Consider the following 20,581-nt stretch of genomic DNA (forward strand, 5'->3'; position numbering starts at 1 on the left):
GAAATAAAATTAAACGAATAAAAATGAATATCGTTCCAATAACTTATTATTTAACTGTACAGCGAATTAAATAAGTTAAAGTGACGTCACAAACTTTGTGACTTCCCCCTTGTCACAACATGTCACATTTTCTTTATACCTAACTCTAACGTAGAATATGTTTTTATTAAGTTTCATTGAAATAATAAAGTCACCAATGTCGAAATATTTTATTCCTTAGCTACCTACCTACTACTTCTTGTTAAACACTAGCACAGTTACAACATATCGAAATAAATAACAAGTCACACTTTAAAATAATATCATAAATAGTTTACTGATAACGCTTATATCGTTCCCTCGAAAGCGTTTGGTTTCCGGTATTCACATGTTTACCTTTATTTTCTGGACAGTTTTATGTTTTCACTCAATCCAGGGCCTTATTGAACTATCCCAGGACATTACAGCAGCCTCAGAACTGTTAAAAGGCGTATCAAGTCAAATATTGGCTCCCAACGACTCAAAATTACAGGAGTTTGCTGTCATATTTAATCACTACGTAAATCTGACCGAGGCAGAGAAGCAGAGCAGGGAAGTATTGAGCAGACTAGCGACTGAGTCGACTAACTCAACTGGAGATGACGGAAACGAAGACTTGTATGGATCGCTAGCATGGAAAACTGGTAAGAGGCGTTTGTGCGCTGAGTCCGAGTACATGTTTGATGCATATCTGTGAATTTTATATATTTTTAGAATTCCATAGTCAACTGGGAACCATTATATTCTCATTACCTAATTGATAATTAATGCTAGAAAGCTGTTGACATGGGCATATGTATGTACATTCAGGATACAATATAGTACCGGATGAAACAACGCGCCAAAAGTATCTGCCACCCTGGAATACTTTTCCGAATTAATAGTGATATATTTCTACAGTTGGTTCATACATATGTAACTAACAATTTAATTAAGTATTCTACATATGTATAGAAACATACTTTTTTTTACATCTGTATTACTGTTGACGCGTAGTTTGATCCGCTCTTTGATGCTGACTGTACTTACTAGAAGTAAAGTGAGAATGTTTTTTATTTCCCTCCCTATGTTTTGTGGTGCCGTTAGATTGATCTTTCAAAAGATACGGGTGTTTTACTTGATGGTTTTAATCATCTCCACTCCTCGGGCCTGGCTAAAGGATGACTCACGTTAGACCAAGCCGTGTCCGGGCCGGAACTTCCGTAGCTCCGTTTTCTACGGAAAGCATTAAGTGATCATCTGTCATAGAAAAGTAAGCGCCGGAAGCTCCAGCCCGGGCACGGCCCGGTCTAACAGTCTAACGTGAGTCATCCTTAATACGCAAATTTTTCATCAGCCTTAGATGACGCATTGGCCGAAGAAAATATAACAGTAGACATCAACAAACTACTCAACGATAAAGTAGTTGAATATCTCGGAACTTATGCAAGTAATCCCGAGAACCTTAAAGCCTTAGATTTATACCAGCAAAGACTGGATGTGGACAGGAAGCCGAACTTAACAAGACTTGAAGACAATGATTTGAATACTAATGATACTGACGCTGCTGGGGGTGGAACAGGAGTTAATGAAGAGAGTCCATTTTGGAGTAAGAGCTTTATTTTCTTGATGGTTCCGAATTTTAGCGTTCATTCTAAATCGTTTTGGTAAACGTAATTATCTTTTCACCACACCAGCTGGCAAAGGCTTTGACTGTTCAAAACCTGATGAGAAAGTTGCATTTTATCCGCATGTGTGTGATGTGTGGCAAAGTACCTAATCAAATGCAAAATTTGAGTTGTTTCCTTATTGGCTGGCCTGGCTTTTAAATTATGATTTTGAATGATAAATAACAATCATTTTGAATTGATTTGGTTTGATTTTGTTTGATAGTTTACATTTAGTAAATTTTGTGATTCACTCGGTGGCAAAATTTGTTTAACCCTCGCAACGCTCAAGATTCCACTTTTCTAACAACTCCCTACCGTCGTGGTTCTATTTTTAAATCTTTCGCTAGCTCTGGTATCATTGCCCCCTTTTTAGGGTTCCGTAGCCAAATGGCATAAAACGGAACCCTTATGGATTCGTCATGTCTGTCTGTCTGTCTGTCCGTCTGTAACGTCCGTATGTCACAGCCACTTTTTTCCGAAACTATAAGAACTATAGGTACTGTTGAAACTTGGTAAGTAGGTAGATGTATTCTGTGAACAAAAATAGAAAAAAAACTATAAATTTTGGGGGTTCCCCATACTTCGAACTGAAACTCAAAAAAAAAATGTTTTTTTATCAAACCCTATGTGTATCTATAGATAGGTCTTCAAAAATGATATTGAGGTTTCTAATATCATTTTTTTCTAAACTGAATAGTTTGCGCGAGAGACACTTCCAAAGTGGTAAAATGTGTCCCCCCCCCCCCTGTAACTCCTAAAATAAGAGAATGATAAAACTAAAAAAGAAAATATATGATGTACTTTACCATGCAAACTTCCACCGAAAATTGGTTTAAACGAGATCTAGTAAGTAGTTTTTAGGGTTCCGTACCCAAAGGGTAAAAACGGGACCCTATTACTAAGACTCCGCTGTCCGTCCGTCCGTCCGTCCGTCTGTCACCAGGCTGTATCTCACGAACCGTGATAGCTAGACAGTTGAAATGTTCACAGATAATGTATTTCTGTTGCCGCTATAACAACAAATACTAAAAACAGAATAAAATAAAGATTTAAGTGGGGCTCCCATACAACAAACGTGATTTTTGACCGAAGTTAAGCAACGTCGGGCGGGGTTAGTACTTGGATAGGTGACCGTTTTTTTGCTTGTTTTGCTCTATTTTTTGTTGATGGTGCGGATCCCTCCGTGCGCGAGTCCGACTCGCACTTGGCCGGTTTTTTTGCTTGTTTTGCTCTATTTTTTGTTGATGGTGCGGAACCCTCCGTGCGCGAGTCCGACTCGCACTTGGCCGGTTTTTTTTTAATACGTCATAAATCCCCTAAATACGGAACCCTTCATGGGCGAGTCCGACTCGCACTTGGCCGCTTTTTAAAACAAATACCCTAGTTCCTAGTTCACACTCGTACTAATTACGCGGAAAAATTGGTTGTACCTTATTACGACTTTTTGTCTGTGCACTATGGTTTTAATTTAAAAAAGCGGCCAAGTGCGAGTCGGACTCGCCCATGAAGGGTTCCGTATTTAGGCGATTTATGACGTATTAAAAAAAAACTACTTACTAGATCTCGTTCAAACCAATTTTCGGTGGAAGTTTACACGGTAATGTACATCATATATTTTTTTTAGTTTTATCATTCTGTTATTTTAGAAGTTACAGGGGGGGGGACACACATTTTACCACTTTGGAAGTGTCTCTCGCGCAAACTATTCAGTTTAGAAAAAAGCGGCCAAGTGCGAGTCGGACTCGCCCATGAAGGGTTCCGTATTTAGGCGATTTAAGACGTATAAAAAAAAAACTACTTACTAGATCTCGTTCAAACCAATTTTCGGTGGAAGTTTACATGGTAATGTACATCATATATTTTTTTTAGTTTTATCATTCTTTTATTTTAGAAGTTACAGGGGGGGGGACACACATTTTACCACTTTGGAAGTGTCTCTCGCGCAAACTATTCAGTTTAGAAAAAAATGATATTAGAAACCTCAATATCATTTTTGAAGACCTATCCATAGATACCCCACACGTATGGGTTTGATGAAAAAAAAATTTTTGAATTTCAGTTCGAAGTATGGGGAACCCCAAAAATTTATTGTTTTTTTTCTATTTTTGTGTGAAAATCTTAATGCGGTTCACAGAATACATCTACTTACCAAGTTTCAACAGTATAGTTCTTATAGTTTCGGAGAAAAGTGGCTGTGACATACGGACGGACAGACAGACGGACAGACGGACAGACGGACAGACAGACAGACATGACGAATCTATAAGGGTTCCGTTTTTTGCCATTTGGCTACGGAACCCTAAAAATGATATTAGAAACCTCAATATCATTTTTGAAGACCTATCCATAGATACCCCACACGTATAGGTTTAATGAAAAAAAAATTTTGAGTTTCAGTTCTAAGTATAGGGAACCCCAAAAATTTATTGTTTTTTTTTCTATTTTTGTGTGAAAATCTTAATGCGGTTCACAGAATACATCTACTTACCAAGTTTCAACAGTATAGTTCTTATAGTTTCGGAGAAAAGTGACTGTGACATACACGGACAGACGGACAGACAGACAGACAGACAGACATGACGAATCTATAAGGGTTCCGTTTTTTGCCATTTGGCTACGGAACCCTAAAAATGTCATAATTAGTACGAGTGTGAACTAGGGTATCGAAAATATCGAAATAACTATAGTGTGTCAAAGGTCTGTTTGATTTCAAACATAGACAGAGAGAATCTTACTATCTTTGTCTTACACACTAGTGTAAGGAGTGGGAGTGTTATCCTTTTTGTTTTGGGTGCTAGTACTAACTAGAAAAGGAAGAGTATAGTTCTTTTTGTTCCTATTTACTGACAAGATTTGGTTCACCCAGTATATAATCCGACAGATCCAGATGACACTCCGACCCGCCGAATCTTCGGGGGAAAGCGCGTCAATATCAAAAAGTACCCGTTTATAGTGAGCGTTCATATGTTGAACGTGTTCTACTGCGCCGGTTCCATCATCAAAGATGACCTCGTCATCACCGCTGCCTCATGTTTACAGCTGTAAGTATGTTTACGTCACCCTAGGCCAAGGCCAAGGCAAGCCGTAAAACTTTAGACAAACCACGGGCGGTAATTCGTAAAGCCCCAGAGGGCCTACCGCGAACCAAGTTCGACGTGATGCCTCCCTGTCACACTTACGTACGAATTTACAAGTGCGACAGAGAGGCAATACGTCGAACGTGGTTCGCGGTAGGCCTTCAGATCGCATTATGGCACAAACACCTGCGATCTGGAGCATTCACGAATTCACCTCCCTAGGTATGTAATGTACTATTATATCTAAATAAATTCGTGCTTATAAAATCTAATAGGCGAATTAGACTCTCGCGCGAGCCACGAGACGAGCCGCGAGCCGCGCCACGAGACGCGAGTCCACCGCTTACACTCTCGTTCGGCTTGTCATTCGGTTATAAACCTTATGCCGTGCCGTTAGTGTTTAAATTATATTAGCTCGACGAGCTTGCGAGCCACGAGACGAGCCGCGAGCCCACCGCTTACACTCGCGTCTCGTGGCGCGGCTCGCGGCTCGTCTCGTGGCTCGCGCGAGAGTCTAAATTGGGGGTAAAGAACTAAAACGAACTGGAAAAGCGATGCATTTGGACAAAATGTAAGTATTTTTAAATAAAAATAATGACTTAGCCTCTATAAACATTGTTTTTGTTTATCTAAATAACATTTCATATGAAAAAGAGAAAATGAGCATACATTGAATTCAAAAACTCGATGACAGGTTACGACGAGTAAGATGCCACTCTTAGTGTTTTAAGGGCTCATTTAGACGGCGCGCGAACTCGTATACGATTTTAGTTACTTACATTGCGGACCATTGAGGTTACATCAATTCAGCCGACCGATCAAATGACGCAATGTAATGAAACTCGCATGCGAGTTCTCGCACCGTCTAAACGAGCTCTAAGGCTTGAGTGGACGCTCGAGTTGGGCGTGCAGCGGGGCGGGGCGTGCGGCGTGCATGTTAAACAAATGCAAGCGTATAGGAGCAGCCTTAGTGCACGCTGCTCAAATCACTTGTGAGCCCGACGCCACACTGCATGCCCCGCCGAACGCTCCGCTTCGAGCGTCCACTCAGGCCTTATACAGACGCGTTGCATAATAAAAACAGTGTGTACGTACGAGGGGAGGTCCAAAAGTTCGCAGAATGTTGGGGCTATCCCCAAGATGGGCATGAGGACTATTTGGGAAAAGAGTATAAATACCAATTATCAGCCTACCTACCATATTTTAGCGATCGACCCATCTGTTTCAGCGCCCACAACAATCGCTTCTACCGCGAGAACCCCAGCTTCATCGCCATCCGCGCCGGATCTAACTTCTTCTTTCTTGGCGGCGAGATCATACCTGTCATGGGTAGGTACATTATAAAGGTTCCGTCACACATCGAGTCTGTTCGGAAAGAGAAGAGTCGTGGAATGTATGGGGCCCAATACATTCCACGACTCTTCTCTTTCCGCACAGGCTCTATAACTGTGTTAATTCCAAACATGTAGGTATTATAACGTTATATGGGGTAAGAGAATGGGGTAAGACCCCTACTTTATATTAATATGTACCCTCCCTGTATAGGAGTGTACTTCCACCCGTCATACGATCCCAAGACCCTGCGCAGTAACCTGGCTGTGATGCAGCTCCAAAGGGTCCTCAGCTTCAGGCACAGGAATGTGAAGAAGATAGAGATTGACCGAGCTGCGTCAGCTCTGCCGGAAAACACCCCGCCCATTACTATTCTCGGATGGGGCGCTAAAACGGTAACTCAATCTTGTTCTTCGTGTAAGGCCTGAGTGGACGCTCAAGTTGGGCGTGCAGCGGGGCGGGGCGTGCGGCGTGCATGTTAAACAAATGCAAACGTATAGTAGCGGCCTTAGTGCACGCTGCTCAAATCACTTGGTAGCTCGACGCCACGCTGCACGCCCCGCCGAACACTCCGCTTCGAGCGTCCACTCAGGCCTTACACTGGTGCCGTCTCCTGCCTGTTCTATAACTAATGGCAACGTACAGTCACCACACGGGATTGTTACGCCATTTATGATCCTAGCTAAATTGGTTGTTCCATACTTACGCTATGGAATTTCCAATTTAGCTAGAACCCTAAATGGCGTAAAACAATCACGGAGCGTGACTGTACAATTGACTGATTATTTCTACAGGTGAGCAATTTACAATTTCATCGGAATAGGTTACATGCAGCTAGTCTAGACTTCTACGATAGAGAGTCGTGCAGGGAAATATATGGAAAGTAAGTAGACATTATTCAACTCATATCATCATTATACTAGTATTACCACCATTGAATTATTATTACTAACGTACGTATAGAACCGGTACAGAGAACCAGTATTTTGCGCCATGAGTTGCTGCCGTTTTGACAACAAACCAGAGAAGCGGAGATTTGCCTCCTATATCAGGCGGAACGGAAACCATATTTAGTCGCCAAAAATAAAAGCACAGGGCGTGTAGCCAACGTGCCAATCGTTAGCTCCGTAGCGAACGAACGCAACTGTCACAGTTACACTAGTGTGGATAGAGAGAGATGGCTACAATACGCTACGGAGCGTTAACGATTGGCACGTACTACCACGTTCCATTTTGATATCAGATTTGGGTTCCGATAACATTCCGTCATGGTCAGTAGACGTACGTAGTGGTAGTAGAACGATTGTACGTATTCCTCCGACATAAAGGAAGTTGCCCAAATTATAAAAAACTAAACTATTTCAGGAAGTTCATAACTAGAACAAATTTCTGCGCCGGTTTCATATCAAGAGGCGAAGGTGCATGCAATGTAAGTCCAATACCTGCTAGTGTGTTCCGACACTTCCGACATGGTCAGAGGGGCTACCGTGAAAACCGAAATTTGCAAATTGCGGGGATCTTTCTCTTTTACTCCAATGAAGGCGTAATTAGAGGATTCCCGCAATTAGCGAACTTCGTTTTTCGCGGTTATAGCCCAGGACGCTGACGCAACGAAAATCCACGCGCGTTTCGTCTTTTTCCCCCTAGCTGTAGGTACAGGGGTCCAGGCACTGGGATTTTGTTAAGATATTCCATTAAAAAAAATTAATATCTTAACAAAACCTGGACATCACCTTAACAATCTTAACATTTCCTGAATTTCAAATGAATTCCTTATTCCAAAAGCTTTCATGAGCCACTAGTTTATATCCCGGCACCATAATATGATCAGCTACAACATACCCTCCCTTTAGTTTCCTTTGCCTAACTCCAAACTATTAGGATTGATCTGATGATGGAGACAGGAGGTGGCCATAGGAACTCTGTGATAAAACAACGCATTCAACCAACGCGTGTAACGCAACGCGTGTTTGGGGTTTTTAGAATTGTACATACATACATATAATAATGCCTATTTCTCGGAGGGTAGGCAGAGACCACGGATTTCCACTTGCTACGATCCTGACATACCTCTTTCGCTTCCGTTACTTTCATAACATTCCTCATACACGCTCGCCGGTTTAGGGTGCTCTTGACCTGGCCTTTCTTCAGGATTTCCCCGATCTGATTAGAGAAAGTCCGCCGAGGTCTGCCCCTTCCAACTCCCTCTTCTACTTCTCCCTTGTACACTCTTTTTGTCAGCCTTTGTCTTTGTTATTATCTTTTAGAATTGTCTCGATGAGTATTCGTTGTCTGTGGAAAGAAATAAAGTACAGTCAGCGATAAAAGTTTGTACCAAAAATGAAACTTTTGCCATTTCTCTCCAGCTAGACGTAGGCGACCCGGGCGTCTCGGGTATGTACCTGGTGGGCGTCACCAGCTTTGGCTCCCCGATTTGCGGACGACCTGACACGCCCACAGTGTTTACCAAGGTCGGGTTCTATGCCGACTGGATTCAAGACCTCATGGATCAGGTAACTGCTGTCAACCGAGATGCTTGAGTTTGCATACCTACTGGGTTTCAGTAGGTACTGGAGTATAGAAAACCAGTACAGAGATCTCTCCCTATATGCCCGCTTACTTATTCGGTCCCACTTGTGCGGATTGGCATGCCGCTCCTTGATTTGAGCGAGACAGCGTTTTAAATCAGTCAATCAATCGCACGGATTTAACGACCAACATAGGTACCTACAAAACGCTGACTACATTGGTACGATTGGTACATGGTTTACGAAAACTTTTTTTTAATGTTTTGCCGTGATACCTCTCTGGTTGCTTTTCAGGAAAGAGTTCGAATCAGTCGCAGTACTACAACCCAACGACCCTTTAGAGTATTGGATAAAAAAATCATTCTATACGGGATCGGCGGGGAAGCAGAACCAATCCCCTTACAACGTGAAGGTACAAATACCGAGGCAGCCCAAGACATTGCAGCCATAGATAAACACCTCGAAATAGTGCAGAATGAACTTAAAAAGCTTGGAATGCAAAGCAAAGAGGGTGCGGATCTAATCCGAAACATACAATCTGGAACTCCCCAAACAGAAGAAGTAAGTCTACCAGACGAAGAACAAGACCCCGAAATAAAACATAATGGACCTGGTACTGAAAATAATCCAGTAGTAGTACATCAATTTATTGATTCGGATCGGACTCGGGAAGAAGAAATCGGTCATGCATTAAGAGAAGAAGATCAACACAATAAAGATGCTGAAGCCAAAGAGGAAGGAGAAGCCAAGAATACATCTCTAGAAGAAACGAATGTGGACACAGATGACGTTGATTCTGATAGTATAACCATGAATCCAGTAGATCGCGCAACCAAAGTAATTGACTTTGATCCAAAACCAACAGAGTCAAGAGAAATTCAAAAAATAGTTATAGAGAACGTTAGAGTGACAGAACCACCGGATAATAATTTAAATATGGATTCAGAGTCTGATTTCCCTGAGAACGCTGCTTCAGCAAAAAAAATTGTGACTGATAATGTTGATCCCGTAGAATCCAGATCAAGCGAAACTGGTGTTAGGTTAATTAAAAAACATCTTCCAGTATTTACAAAAGACACAGTTTTAAGAAAAAAACATCGTAATCGTAATGTAGTCAATTTTCAGTTCGAAAATAAACACATGCCAAAACGTCCAGATAAGAAGCATAAGGGTTACGTCCCTACAAATCCTCCAAATATTCTTGGGAATCCACGACCTATTGATTTGGAATATGATGGTAAAAATATTTTACCCAAATATCAAGATAATCATGAAGCTACTCAAAATGAAAATAAAATTCAAGTGCATAATCCAGAAGTTGATAAAAATGTTGGCATTAATAAAATGATTTGGAAAGAAAGTCGTGAATCTACTACCGATAAAGAAGAAATAGGTCACGCTGAACTTGCAAATGATATTGCAGACGAAATTGTAAAACATGAAATCCAGAAATTAATAGAAGAGCTGGAAATAAGCAGTGAGTTAAACTCACAAACCGAGGACTACAAAGCTACTGATTATAGTCCGTTACGCAATAATTTTAAAAATATAGATACAGATAAAACTAAAGGTTCGGAAACCGTACTAACTTTCCTTTATTTGACAGATGTTGAGGAGAAAGTCCATACACGAGCGAATTCAGACACACGTGACGAAGGATTGAGTATAGATCCAAAACCGTTTCAAAAAGAAATTCACGACAGTAATCAATTAATAGGGAAAAGTGAGGTATACAAAATCTTTGCGGACGTCATGAACACTGTAGTTAATAAAACATTGGAATAACATTTATTGCATTTTTATCGCCCTTAACGGAACGGAGTCCATCCTTTCGCCTGACACTTTCTGCCATCTTGCTGCTTAAGAGCATAGAGAAATATAAGTAAAGAAAGAGTTGTAACTCCATACTCCATACATCAGTTTTCTTACCAAAACGCGAGTTATTTCGTAGTCGACATCTATCTAGTACTAGTGTAAGACAAAGATAGTACTAGTGGCTCTGTGAGCTGTAGACCTCGCGAGCATAGCTTATTGGGACCGTGCACGATGACAGCGCCACACAGCGGTTTGATCAATCAACAATACAAAGATTTTAATTTATTAAAAAAAAATACGAAGTTTAAGTGAAAAAAAAAATACAAAAAGTTATGTCTTACTGGGGATCGAACCCAGGCTTTCTGTGTGCAAACAAAAATAGCGATTGTTTACAAAATGCGCCTTGATAGTTCTTAGCTAAGCTGACGAAATTCGGCTACTCATTCTCGAGTACAAACTAAATATCTAAATACCGGCTAAACCAGTAATACAATGTTTCTGTATTTTTTGCCATTTACTATGTAAATATGTCTCAAAAAGAAAATACTCTTATGATATCGATATGACTATTTGCTTAAGCGCGAGGTATCACAACTCCTCCATTTTTGAAAATTTCCAAAAACGGGATCGACAAAAAAAATATTTACTCATAGAATCTGGTCACAATATTTCACAAGAATCGGTTGAGAATTGTGACCTGTAGAGGAGAACATCCGGACATACAAAAGCAAAACGCCCGAGTCAAAACTTAGACCTTCGCTACGCTTCAGTAAATGATTCTCTCTGACTCTGTTTGAAATGAGACAGTCCTTCGACAAGTATAGATGGTCAAGCAGATCTTGTCAGTAGAAAAAGGCGGCAAATTTGAAAAATGTAGGCGCGAAGGGATATCGTCCCATAGAAAATTTGAATTTCGCGCCTTTTTTTTACTGACAAGATTTGCTTGACCTTTTAGCACCCAAAAGAAAAGGATGAGTATAGTTTTGTTTGTTCTTATACTTGGTCAACCAGATCTTGACAGTAGAAAAAGGCGGCAAATTTGAAAGATGTAGGCGCGAAGGGATACCGTCCCATAGAAAATTTGAATTTCGCGCCTTTTTTTACTGACCAGCTATATTTACTGACAAATTGGTTTGACCAACTATACTAATGCGGCTCTACTACTTTGTCAAAGTCAAACCAGCCAAACAAAAGTGCGTGAAACGAATCGCTACTACTTCGCTAAATATCCGTCAGATGTCACTGGAGTTTTTCAGTCATATTGGGTGGTGATAAAATATTTCACGTGAAAAGAAACTAAATTTCCCAGGTAATATTTCCAAGTTTTTTTCATATATTTTCTTTTGTTATGTGATGTGTGTTTATTTATGATCATTTGAAAGTAATATATCGTTCCAAAGAGGTAAGTACATGACTAAAATTGACATTCGACAAGTGCCGATCGGAATTTGGAATTTCATTCAATTCTTACAATTAGTGATGTTCTCTTGTCTTTAAGATTATTAAAACAACTTCTTTAGGAATTACGTAAGTTTTGGCGTAAAGTTAAGTATTCCTGAATGGAGTTTTCTCAACATTTCCCGTTATGTAACCCATGCTATCGATTGTCATAACGTAACCTTATCATTTATCATCTGGTAAATAATTATCTATAACCTACTTAATTGGTGTGCTATCCGTATTGGAAATAAAAATCTATTTGAAACCATTAGGTACCTTTAATAATTTTTAACTTCATATTGCAAAGTTTCTGCCATCATATTTTTTTAGTACCTATTTTCCTTATTTGTAGTAGTCACAAAGTATTACATCTCAGGTAATTATTTATAATAGTAACTTCATAAAAAATAAGGATAAATTACTCTTAAACATCCTAACATGAACATGCATTGTTTGTGCAAATAGCTCAATAATAAAGTATAAAGCTACAGAGAAACAATTAGGTAATAGTTTTAGTCTTCTATACTTAACAACATACCTACTTAAAAGCCTGCAATATTCAGTAGCAATATTTATAAAGTAAGCTGGTAAAGTCTCTGTCAACTCACATTGTCTTATGTTATGATTTCTTGTGATGGTTTATTTTTTTGTACATTTTTTTTATAATTATGGCATCGGTAACTGAGTAAAAGATTCCGAATTATTAAAACGAGAATAATTTAAGGTGCCAGAATTAGAAAATTTATTAGTTAGAAAATTTATTACTAGTATTCAATCATTTGAAATCGAGTAAACCCTGACTTTTCCCAAAACCAATAATGGCTTAAAATCAAAATTATTTGAAGGATTACCACGCTGGTGTGTTAAGCAGGCAAAATTGTCCTAATTAGCAATGTGCTTTGGCTAAGAAAGATACAATTCAGGTTGCCCTGGGTCCTACACTAGGCTCAGCTTGTCTCGTTGGTAGGGAAAATAATTGGTTCACAAAAACACAAAATAGATACCACTAAAAACTTAAATTTTTAGTAAAAATGTTGTGAACTGTTAATAAACCCTTGTGTGTACACAAACATATGTTACAAGCATTAAATATTTTAAGCATTTCCTGTATTTCCAGTATGGCTAACTACCTGATGCGCAGAGCGCTGCTAGATGCAGTCCGCGTCCCCGCTGGCACCCGCGCCATGAGCGAGCTTTCCAAGGTAATATCTTATTGTTAGTTAGTACCATCCTCTTTAGTCAAAGTCCAATCAAATACATTAGATCTGATAATGGCTTCACACACATTTTAACACTGATGTTTTTACGAGCTTTTATTTAACTTGCAATGTGTTTTAGGGTCAAATCTTGAAAGTTAAATTTGAGATACTTCCAATGAAGCTGAAATTTTGCAAACATATGTAAGTCGGGTGACAATGCAATATTATGGTACCATTGAGCTGATCTGATGATGGTGGCCATAGGAACTCTGTGATAAAACAACGAAGCCTAATTGTGATTGGGGTTTTTAGAATTGTCTTGATTAGTTGTCTGTGGAAAGAAAAGTACAGTCAGCAATAATAGCTTGTCAAAAATATTTTTTTTGCCAAAAAAACGTATTATTTCTTCTCATTCAAATGACAATCTAAAACAGATGAAGAATTTTGCCGTAACGAGTGCCAAAAGACAGAGGAGGCCTTTGCCCAGCAGTGGGACACAAATAACATTTGATTTTTTTTATGGAATTTGATTGTTAATTATTATTTCTCTTTATTTATTTCTCATCTTAAGTTAGGTTATTTTATAATATGGATATATAAAATACAAAAATACTTACAAAAACAATACAAAATACTTATAAACATATTATAAAAAACCTAACCTAGGGTGCCGCCAGCAGCGGGGCAAGGTCAGGGCCGCAGAGAAAGGAACCGGCGGACTATCCGCACCGTGTCCAAGATCACCGCCTTCTGCATCTGGCCCTTGATCCAACCATTATTATTATTGTTGATATTTTGTTGCGACGATCTTTTTGTGAATGCATTTTATTTTGACATGTAAAATATAATGTACATTTTCAATGAGAAATAAATTAATCAATCAATCAATATAGGCTATTAAAAAAATAGCTAACGATATTATAACTTGATGTGTTGATAGATCGGCAGCCGCGAGTGGGTCGGCTATGGCTTCAACGGGCAGCCCAACTATGTGGACAGGCCCGACTTCCCCCTGCCCGCCGTCCGCTTCCGCCCCGACACACCTGACATCAAGGTATGTTGTTCCCTAGGAAACATGGTTCGAAATTATCCAGATAGTTATAGTACTTTTGATAATTATCCTTTCGAACCCTGCCCGAAAAGGACCAGTAGACCTGAAGGTCTGGTCGTGGAGCTCTGCTAAAAAGAGATGCAGTAGGCCTTCATAAGTTCCACACCTCGCTCCAGTCCAACTACTCGAAGATTCTAAGAAAGATTTTGTAGCATATGGAGGACATCACAATTCAGTGATTCCGTGCGATCTTGACTAAACCATCAATCTTTGCCTGCTCTTATTGAGTCTTCAGATTCGGCGTCTTGGTCCCGAACGACCAGAGGGACTATGAGCATTATGAGCAAAGTGCCACGCCCACTGGCAACTTTCTATCAGCTATGTCAATGACCTCGATTACGTTCAGAGTTCGAAATTTTCCAGATAATTAAAGTCTTTGGTAACTATCGCGATATTTTTCCGATAAATATCGGATAATTATCCCAGGTATGGATAGTGCTATAATTAAAAATATTGGGGCATTTTTAGGGTTCCGTAGCCAAATGGCAAAAAACGGAACCCTTATAGATTCGTCATGTCTGTCTGTCTGTCCGTCCGTCTGTCTGTCCGTCCGTATGTCACAGCCACTTTTTTCCGAAACTATAAGAACTATACTGTTGAAACTTGGTAAGTAGATGTATTCTGTGAACCGCATTAAGATTTTCACACCAAAATAGAAAAAAAAACAATAAATTTTGGGGGTTCCCCATACTGTGAACTGAAACTCAAAAATTTTTTTTCATCAAATTCATACGTGTGGGGTATCTATGGATAGGTCTTCAAAAATTATATTGAGGTTTCTAATGTCATTTTTAGGGTTCCGTAGCCAAATGGCAAAAAACGGAACCCTTATAGATTCGTCATGTCTGTCTGTCTGTCCGTCTGTCCGTCCGTATGTCACAGTCACTTTTCTCCGAAACTATAAGAACTATACTGTTGAAACTTGGTAAGTAGATGTATTCTGTGAACCGCATTAAGATTTTCACACAAAAATAGAAAAAAAACAATAAATTTTTGGGGTTCCCCATAATTAGAACTGAAACTCAAAATTTTTTTTTTCATCAAACCCATACGTGTGGGGTATCTATGGATAGGTCTTCAAAAATTATATTGAGGTTTCTAATATCATTTTTTTTCTAAACTGAATAGTTTGCGCGAGAGACAGTGGTAAAATGTGTGTGTGTGTCCCCCCCGTAACTTCTAAAATAACAGAATGATAAAACTAAACAAATATATATGATGTACATTACCTTGTAAACTTCCACCAAAAATTGGTTTGAACGAGATCTAGTAAATAGTTTTTTTTTATACGTCATAAATCTCCTAAATACGGAACCCTTCATGGGCGAGTCCGACTCGCACTTGGCCGCTTTTTTCTAAACTGAATAGTTTGCGCGAGAGACACTTCCAAAGTGGTAAAATGTGTGTCCCCCCCCCCCCCTGTAACGTCTAAAATAAGAGAATGATAAAACTAAAAAAAATATATGATGTACATTACCATGCAAACTTCCACCGAAAATTGGTTTGAACGAGATCTAGTAAGTAGTTTTTTTTTAATACGTCATAAATCGCCTAAATACGGAACCCTTCATGGGCGAGTCCGACTCGCACTTGGCCGCTTTTTTTATATTTAAGGTTTTAAGTTTGGCTATTGTCAAGTCGATAATTATCAGGCATAAAAATCACGATAATTATAGGACATTCTTACACAAGACATTCTTACACAGATTGACTAATTAAGTCCCATAGTAACCCCAAGAAGGCTTGTGTTGTGCGTAGAATTATCATGATAACTATCATTAATAATTATCCTTTCGAACCCTGATTACGTTCACCACTCCAATTTGCTTTATCTAATACATATCTAACAAAATATTCAAAACAGGTCCTCCGCGAGAAGGAAAAGGGTGACTGGAAGAAGCTGACAGTAGAAGAGAAGAAAGCGTTGTACCGCGCCTCCTTCTGCCAGACCTTTGCCGAGTTCAAGGCTCCCACCGGGGAGTGGAAGGGAATTATAGGCTGGGGACTCATCCTAGCTTCAATGTCTGTCTGGATCTATATGGGCATGAAGCTGTTCGGTGAGTAGACTAGCATACCTGGAGTGCAAGGCTCCCACCAGGAGTGGAAGGGCATTCTAGGCTGGGGACTCATCCTAGCTTCAATGTCTGTCTGGATCTACATGGGCATGAAGCTGTTCGGTGAGTAGACTAGCATACCTGGAGTGCAAGGCTCCCACCGGGTAGTGGAAGGCATTATTCTAACAGTGAATCTAAAATAGTGAAATAAAATAAACAGTTACTACACTACTACTGCTACTTAAACTACTAAAAGATACTAAAGTCTATTTTTTTATTTGGTAGACTAAAATGACATTTCATAGTATGAACATCATGTGTCATTTTTCATACTATAAAATGTCATTTTAGTCTACCGAATAAAAAAATAGACTACTTAAAGATATTAAAAACTAAATTAAATGATAACACTAAAAATAAAGAGGATCCCATCAAAAACATTACATGTAAAAAGGTGCAAGTCTCGCAACGCTTTTACTACAAAAAAGTTTTGAGATGTAATGTGAAACCAAGTCGGTTATTTTAATCAGTGCCAGGGGGTGTTAAAACCGTATCAATAAGATATCTTTAATTTTTAATACGTATAATGACTTGGCAATCGCGTGTTTGCTTCGCGCTCGACTTGGCGGGGGCACTACCGTGCCCCCAGATTCATAAATTAAATTAACTTCAAAATATTACGTCAAAGGACTTTGCTCATACGGTTTCTCTTACCCCGAGAAAAATCTATGTATATAAACGTGAAAGACCTGACTGACTGACTTAAATCAACGCACAGCCCAAACTGCTGGGACTAGAAAGTCCAAATTTGGCAAGTAGATTCCTTATAAGGTATAGGGTCCACTAAGAAAGGATTTTTCAAAATTCATCCCCTAAAGGGGTGAATATTAAAAAACTGCGCGTGTGAAGCCGCGGGCAAAAGCTACTAAAGTATGTTTCCCTTGCCCCACCCCACCTGACCGTTAAAATCTATCTAAGAACCATGTTGACGCATAAACCTTTTGATTAAAACAACCATCCTTAAATCAATTCATCAGTTTGAGTGCTACTCTACTACTATGGCACACACAGACATGCCAAACTTCTAACTTGCCTATTTTGTGCCTCAATCATGCAATTCAATGAATTGAGAACCTCCTCCTTTTTAGGGTTCCGTAGCCAAATGGCAAAAAACGGAACCCTTATAGATTCGTCATGTCTGTCTGTCTGTCTGTCTGTCCGTCTGTATGTCACAGACACTTTTCTCCGAAACTATAAGAACTATACTGTTAAAACTTGGTAAGTAGATGTATTCTGTGAACCGCATTAAGATTTTCACACAAAAATAGAAAAAAAACAATAAATTTTTGGGGTTCCCCATACTTAGAACTGAAACTCAAATTTTTTTTTTTCATCAAACCCATACGTGTGGGGTATCTATGGATAGGTCTTCAAAAATGATATTGAGGTTTCTAATATCATTTTTTTCTAAACTGAATAGTTTGCGCGAGAGACACTTCCAAAGTGGTAAAATGTGTGTCCCCCCCCCTGTAACTTCTAAAATAACAGAATGATAAAACTAAAAAAAATATATGATGTACATTATCATGTAAACTTCCACCGAAAATTGGTTTGAACGAGATCTAGTAAGTAGTTTTTTTTTTAATACGTCATAAATCGCCTAAATACGGAACCCTTCATGGGCGAGTCCGACTCGCACTTGGCCGATTTTTTTGAAGTCGGTTAAAAATAAATTTCCATGTCATTACAGTGTACAGCCCCCTGCCCGAGTCGTTCAGCGAAGAGAAACAGAAGGCGCAGCTGAAGCGCATGCTGGACCTCAAGATGAACCCCGTGGACGGGCTCGCCTCCAAGTGGGACTACGATAACAACCGCTGGAAGTAAACTGACACTCGAGGTAACACATTAGGGCCACTTGCACCATCCCACTAACCCGAGGTTAAGCAGTTAAACCGTTAACCCAGTGTCAAATTGTACTGGTAGCCATGTTAACTCCAGGGTTTAACCGGTTAACCCCGGGTTAGTAAATGGTGCAAGTGGCACTTATTCGCTTACCAGCTAGCTCCAGTCAATATTGCTTTCGTATGCCCGGCTGTTCTACAGATCGTAATAGGGAGTATTACTGCAATGTTTTGCCGCCAGAGTGCAGCACTAGCGACATAAGTATACTTTTTTTTTTTTTTTTTTTTTTTTTAAGAGGGGAAATGCTTTACGCATACCACCCGGCGCGGGGACGGGCCGGGATGGTTATGTGGGACTCCCTGTTGTGGGCTAATGAGACCCCAGGTTTACCCACTAAAACCCCTCTGTTGCCGCCACGCTGCTATAAGGCGAGGTCCCAGGAACGACGAAGTACTCTTCCGCAACCTCGCCAGCGACATAAGTATACCATAGAGTAACTTATACCTACTGTACCTTAAACTGTTTTATGACAAGTTTTCACAGACAATCAAATATGACATTGATACATCAAGGCGGTTTGTTTACAAAAGGTCTACCGGTAAACAGGAAATCGAAACTCCGCTATCTGCCTCTTTATCGCTCGAATATGCAGGAGTGATAGAAAGGTTAGATAAGCAAATTTAGTTCTCGTTTGCGGTAGGACCCTTAGATTGTGACTTATTGTGGGAGTGGCGCCCCCTACGCAGAGTTTCGCGTAATATTCCCTATTCTCAACTGATTCTAATGAAATTCTGTGATAGGATTCGATAAATATATGTTTTTTTAGGTTGTTCTTAGCATGTAGTAATTTTCTTATTTTTGTTACAGTTGGCATGGTGCTATGGACCGGCTTGGGTAGAGTAGACAAATGTAAAATAAGAACTATCTCTGTAAGATAATAAATTGTGATTCCAATCATACAACTCTTTCATTTTTTATGTAGCCTTGTACAAATCTTCGATTTCGACGACCCTCCCGAAAAAATATTATTACTTAGTTTTTATGCCAAAAACGAATTCTTAGCATACCCATGGTATAATAATATACTTCGCCTGGTACTCTCTTCCGACCACGTGACTGACACAAGCCTACGTCATCATGCGACAGCGCTATATAATAACATGCAATAGCTCTATATAAAGTGGCAATGTTATTGTGACGTAGACTTGTGTCACTCTGGGAAGAGAAGACCATGTTTTATTAGACTATGAGCGTACCTTAAGAATATTTATTCGAATTGAGACATTTATAGCTTTCAACCGATATAATTTAACGATCCTTTCACTCCATTTCCAATCGATATTTCGAAATATATGCCCAGTTAAATTAGGTCTATCGTTTTTTGGGTAAACTGAAATTTAACTTTGAAATGATATGACTCAAACTGAGAATACAATCCAAAAATTATACAGACGATTGTCAGTTGTGTACAAAAATAATGGTTATTTATTAATTGAAATCAACTCCATTTGTCATAATCAAAAGTACAAGCTAGCAATCAATTTTATTTATTTTCATATATGACATCTTACGACACTATGTTCAAGCTATTTCTTAACTATACATTGCAATATACAACAAGAACATACAACCGAATTGATAACCTTTTAGATTTGGAAGTCGGTTAAAAAATATCTAAAGGCGCTTACTAGTTTTGACTTAAGTAGGTCACAGACAGAAAATAAGGCCTAAAAATCATATTGTTCAGTAAATGTCTAGCTTTACAACATATGTAGGTACAGTCGACCAATTTGATTCCTAAGGCCACTTTAGAACCATGTCATAATGAACTAATTTGTTTATCTTCTACGACAATGCTTATTGACATACAATAATAATATAATGCTTATGTACATAATGTACCTATGTCATGTGTCAACTAGTTAATACGACAAGGTTCTATAGTGGTCTAGGAATCAAATTAGATGACTGTAGGTACTGTCAGCAGCTCTTTCTCAAGACACATTCTTGTAACAAGAGTGGTATTGTCCGAGTACAGTCACCTGCAATAATATATATCACAACGAATATCAAAAATATCTGACAAATCTGATTACAAGTGACTTTAGATACCTACTTAGGTAGGTAATTTTTTACAAATGACTGTACCAAGGTAAAACAATCTTATGTTGATCTCAAATAATTGAACAGGAACCTTTTGATTTGAATGTGGTAGGTATAGGTACCTACCTAAACAAATAGAAAACCAAATCGATAAGTCAGGTAATTGCTGTTGCATTGCTTATTATATCCTCTAGGCGCCCATACGTCAAACCTTGCCAAGCAAAATGAAATTATACTTTGTCAACACAAAGTTCAAATTTGAATGGAACACGAGACCTTTTTATAGGTCTCTGGGCGCCTAGAGGATATTAAATTTCATGCTGAAATAGGTGTAAAGTTTACGACAAGGCAAT

At 39.2% G+C, this 20,581-nt stretch overlaps 3 protein-coding genes across 3 annotated transcripts; all 3 read left to right on the forward strand.

Moving 5' to 3' along the window:
* The first annotated feature begins 251 nt into the window (after positions 1 to 251).
* Positions 252 to 1,668, forward strand: LOC134658158 (uncharacterized). Its single transcript, XM_063513767.1, has 2 exons — positions 252 to 662; positions 1,355 to 1,668. Exons 1-2 carry the CDS (start codon positions 368 to 370, stop codon positions 1,666 to 1,668), a joined length of 609 nt encoding a protein of 202 aa, XP_063369837.1. The 5' UTR covers positions 252 to 367.
* A 2,886-nt stretch (positions 1,669 to 4,554) lies between these two features.
* On the forward strand, positions 4,555 to 10,394 carry LOC134657803 (uncharacterized). Its single transcript, XM_063513368.1, has 7 exons — positions 4,555 to 4,708; positions 5,973 to 6,073; positions 6,290 to 6,471; positions 6,871 to 6,959; positions 7,442 to 7,505; positions 8,443 to 8,589; positions 8,899 to 10,394. The coding sequence occupies exons 1-7, from the start codon at positions 4,632 to 4,634 to the stop codon at positions 10,387 to 10,389; spliced, it is 2,151 nt and encodes a 716-aa protein (XP_063369438.1). The 5' UTR covers positions 4,555 to 4,631; the 3' UTR covers positions 10,390 to 10,394.
* Positions 10,395 to 11,574: 1,180 nt separating this feature from the next.
* On the forward strand, positions 11,575 to 19,087 carry LOC134657842 (cytochrome c oxidase subunit 4 isoform 1, mitochondrial-like). Its single transcript, XM_063513420.1, has 6 exons — positions 11,575 to 11,728; positions 12,977 to 13,061; positions 13,999 to 14,112; positions 16,034 to 16,226; positions 17,974 to 18,120; positions 18,993 to 19,087. The coding sequence occupies exons 2-5, from the start codon at positions 12,978 to 12,980 to the stop codon at positions 18,105 to 18,107; spliced, it is 525 nt and encodes a 174-aa protein (XP_063369490.1). The 5' UTR covers positions 11,575 to 11,728; position 12,977; the 3' UTR covers positions 18,108 to 18,120; positions 18,993 to 19,087.
* The last annotated feature ends 1,494 nt before the right edge of the window (positions 19,088 to 20,581 follow it).

This window comes from Cydia amplana, chromosome 21 (assembly GCF_948474715.1).
Source record: "Cydia amplana chromosome 21, ilCydAmpl1.1, whole genome shotgun sequence".
NCBI classification, from domain to species: Eukaryota; Metazoa; Arthropoda; class Insecta; order Lepidoptera; family Tortricidae; genus Cydia; species Cydia amplana.

Coding starts and splice junctions, on each gene's coding strand:
- LOC134657842 (XM_063513420.1), top strand. CDS start 12,978: ATGGCTAACTACCTGATGCGCAGAGCGCTGCTAGATGCAGTCCGCGTC. Junction 13,062..13,998: donor CCATGAGCGAGCTTTCCAAG/GTAATATCTTAT, acceptor ATGTGTTGATAG/ATCGGCAGCCGCGAGTGGGT. Junction 14,113..16,033: donor CCGACACACCTGACATCAAG/GTATGTTGTTCC, acceptor TATTCAAAACAG/GTCCTCCGCGAGAAGGAAAA.
- LOC134658158 (XM_063513767.1), top strand. CDS start 368: ATGTTTACCTTTATTTTCTGGACAGTTTTATGTTTTCACTCAATCCAG. Junction 663..1,354: donor ATCGCTAGCATGGAAAACTG/GTAAGAGGCGTT, acceptor ATTTTTCATCAG/CCTTAGATGACGCATTGGCC.
- LOC134657803 (XM_063513368.1), top strand. CDS start 4,632: ATGTTGAACGTGTTCTACTGCGCCGGTTCCATCATCAAAGATGACCTC. Junction 6,960..7,441: donor TGCAGGGAAATATATGGAAA/GTAAGTAGACAT, acceptor AAACTATTTCAG/GAAGTTCATAACTAGAACAA. Junction 8,590..8,898: donor TTCAAGACCTCATGGATCAG/GTAACTGCTGTC, acceptor GTTGCTTTTCAG/GAAAGAGTTCGAATCAGTCG.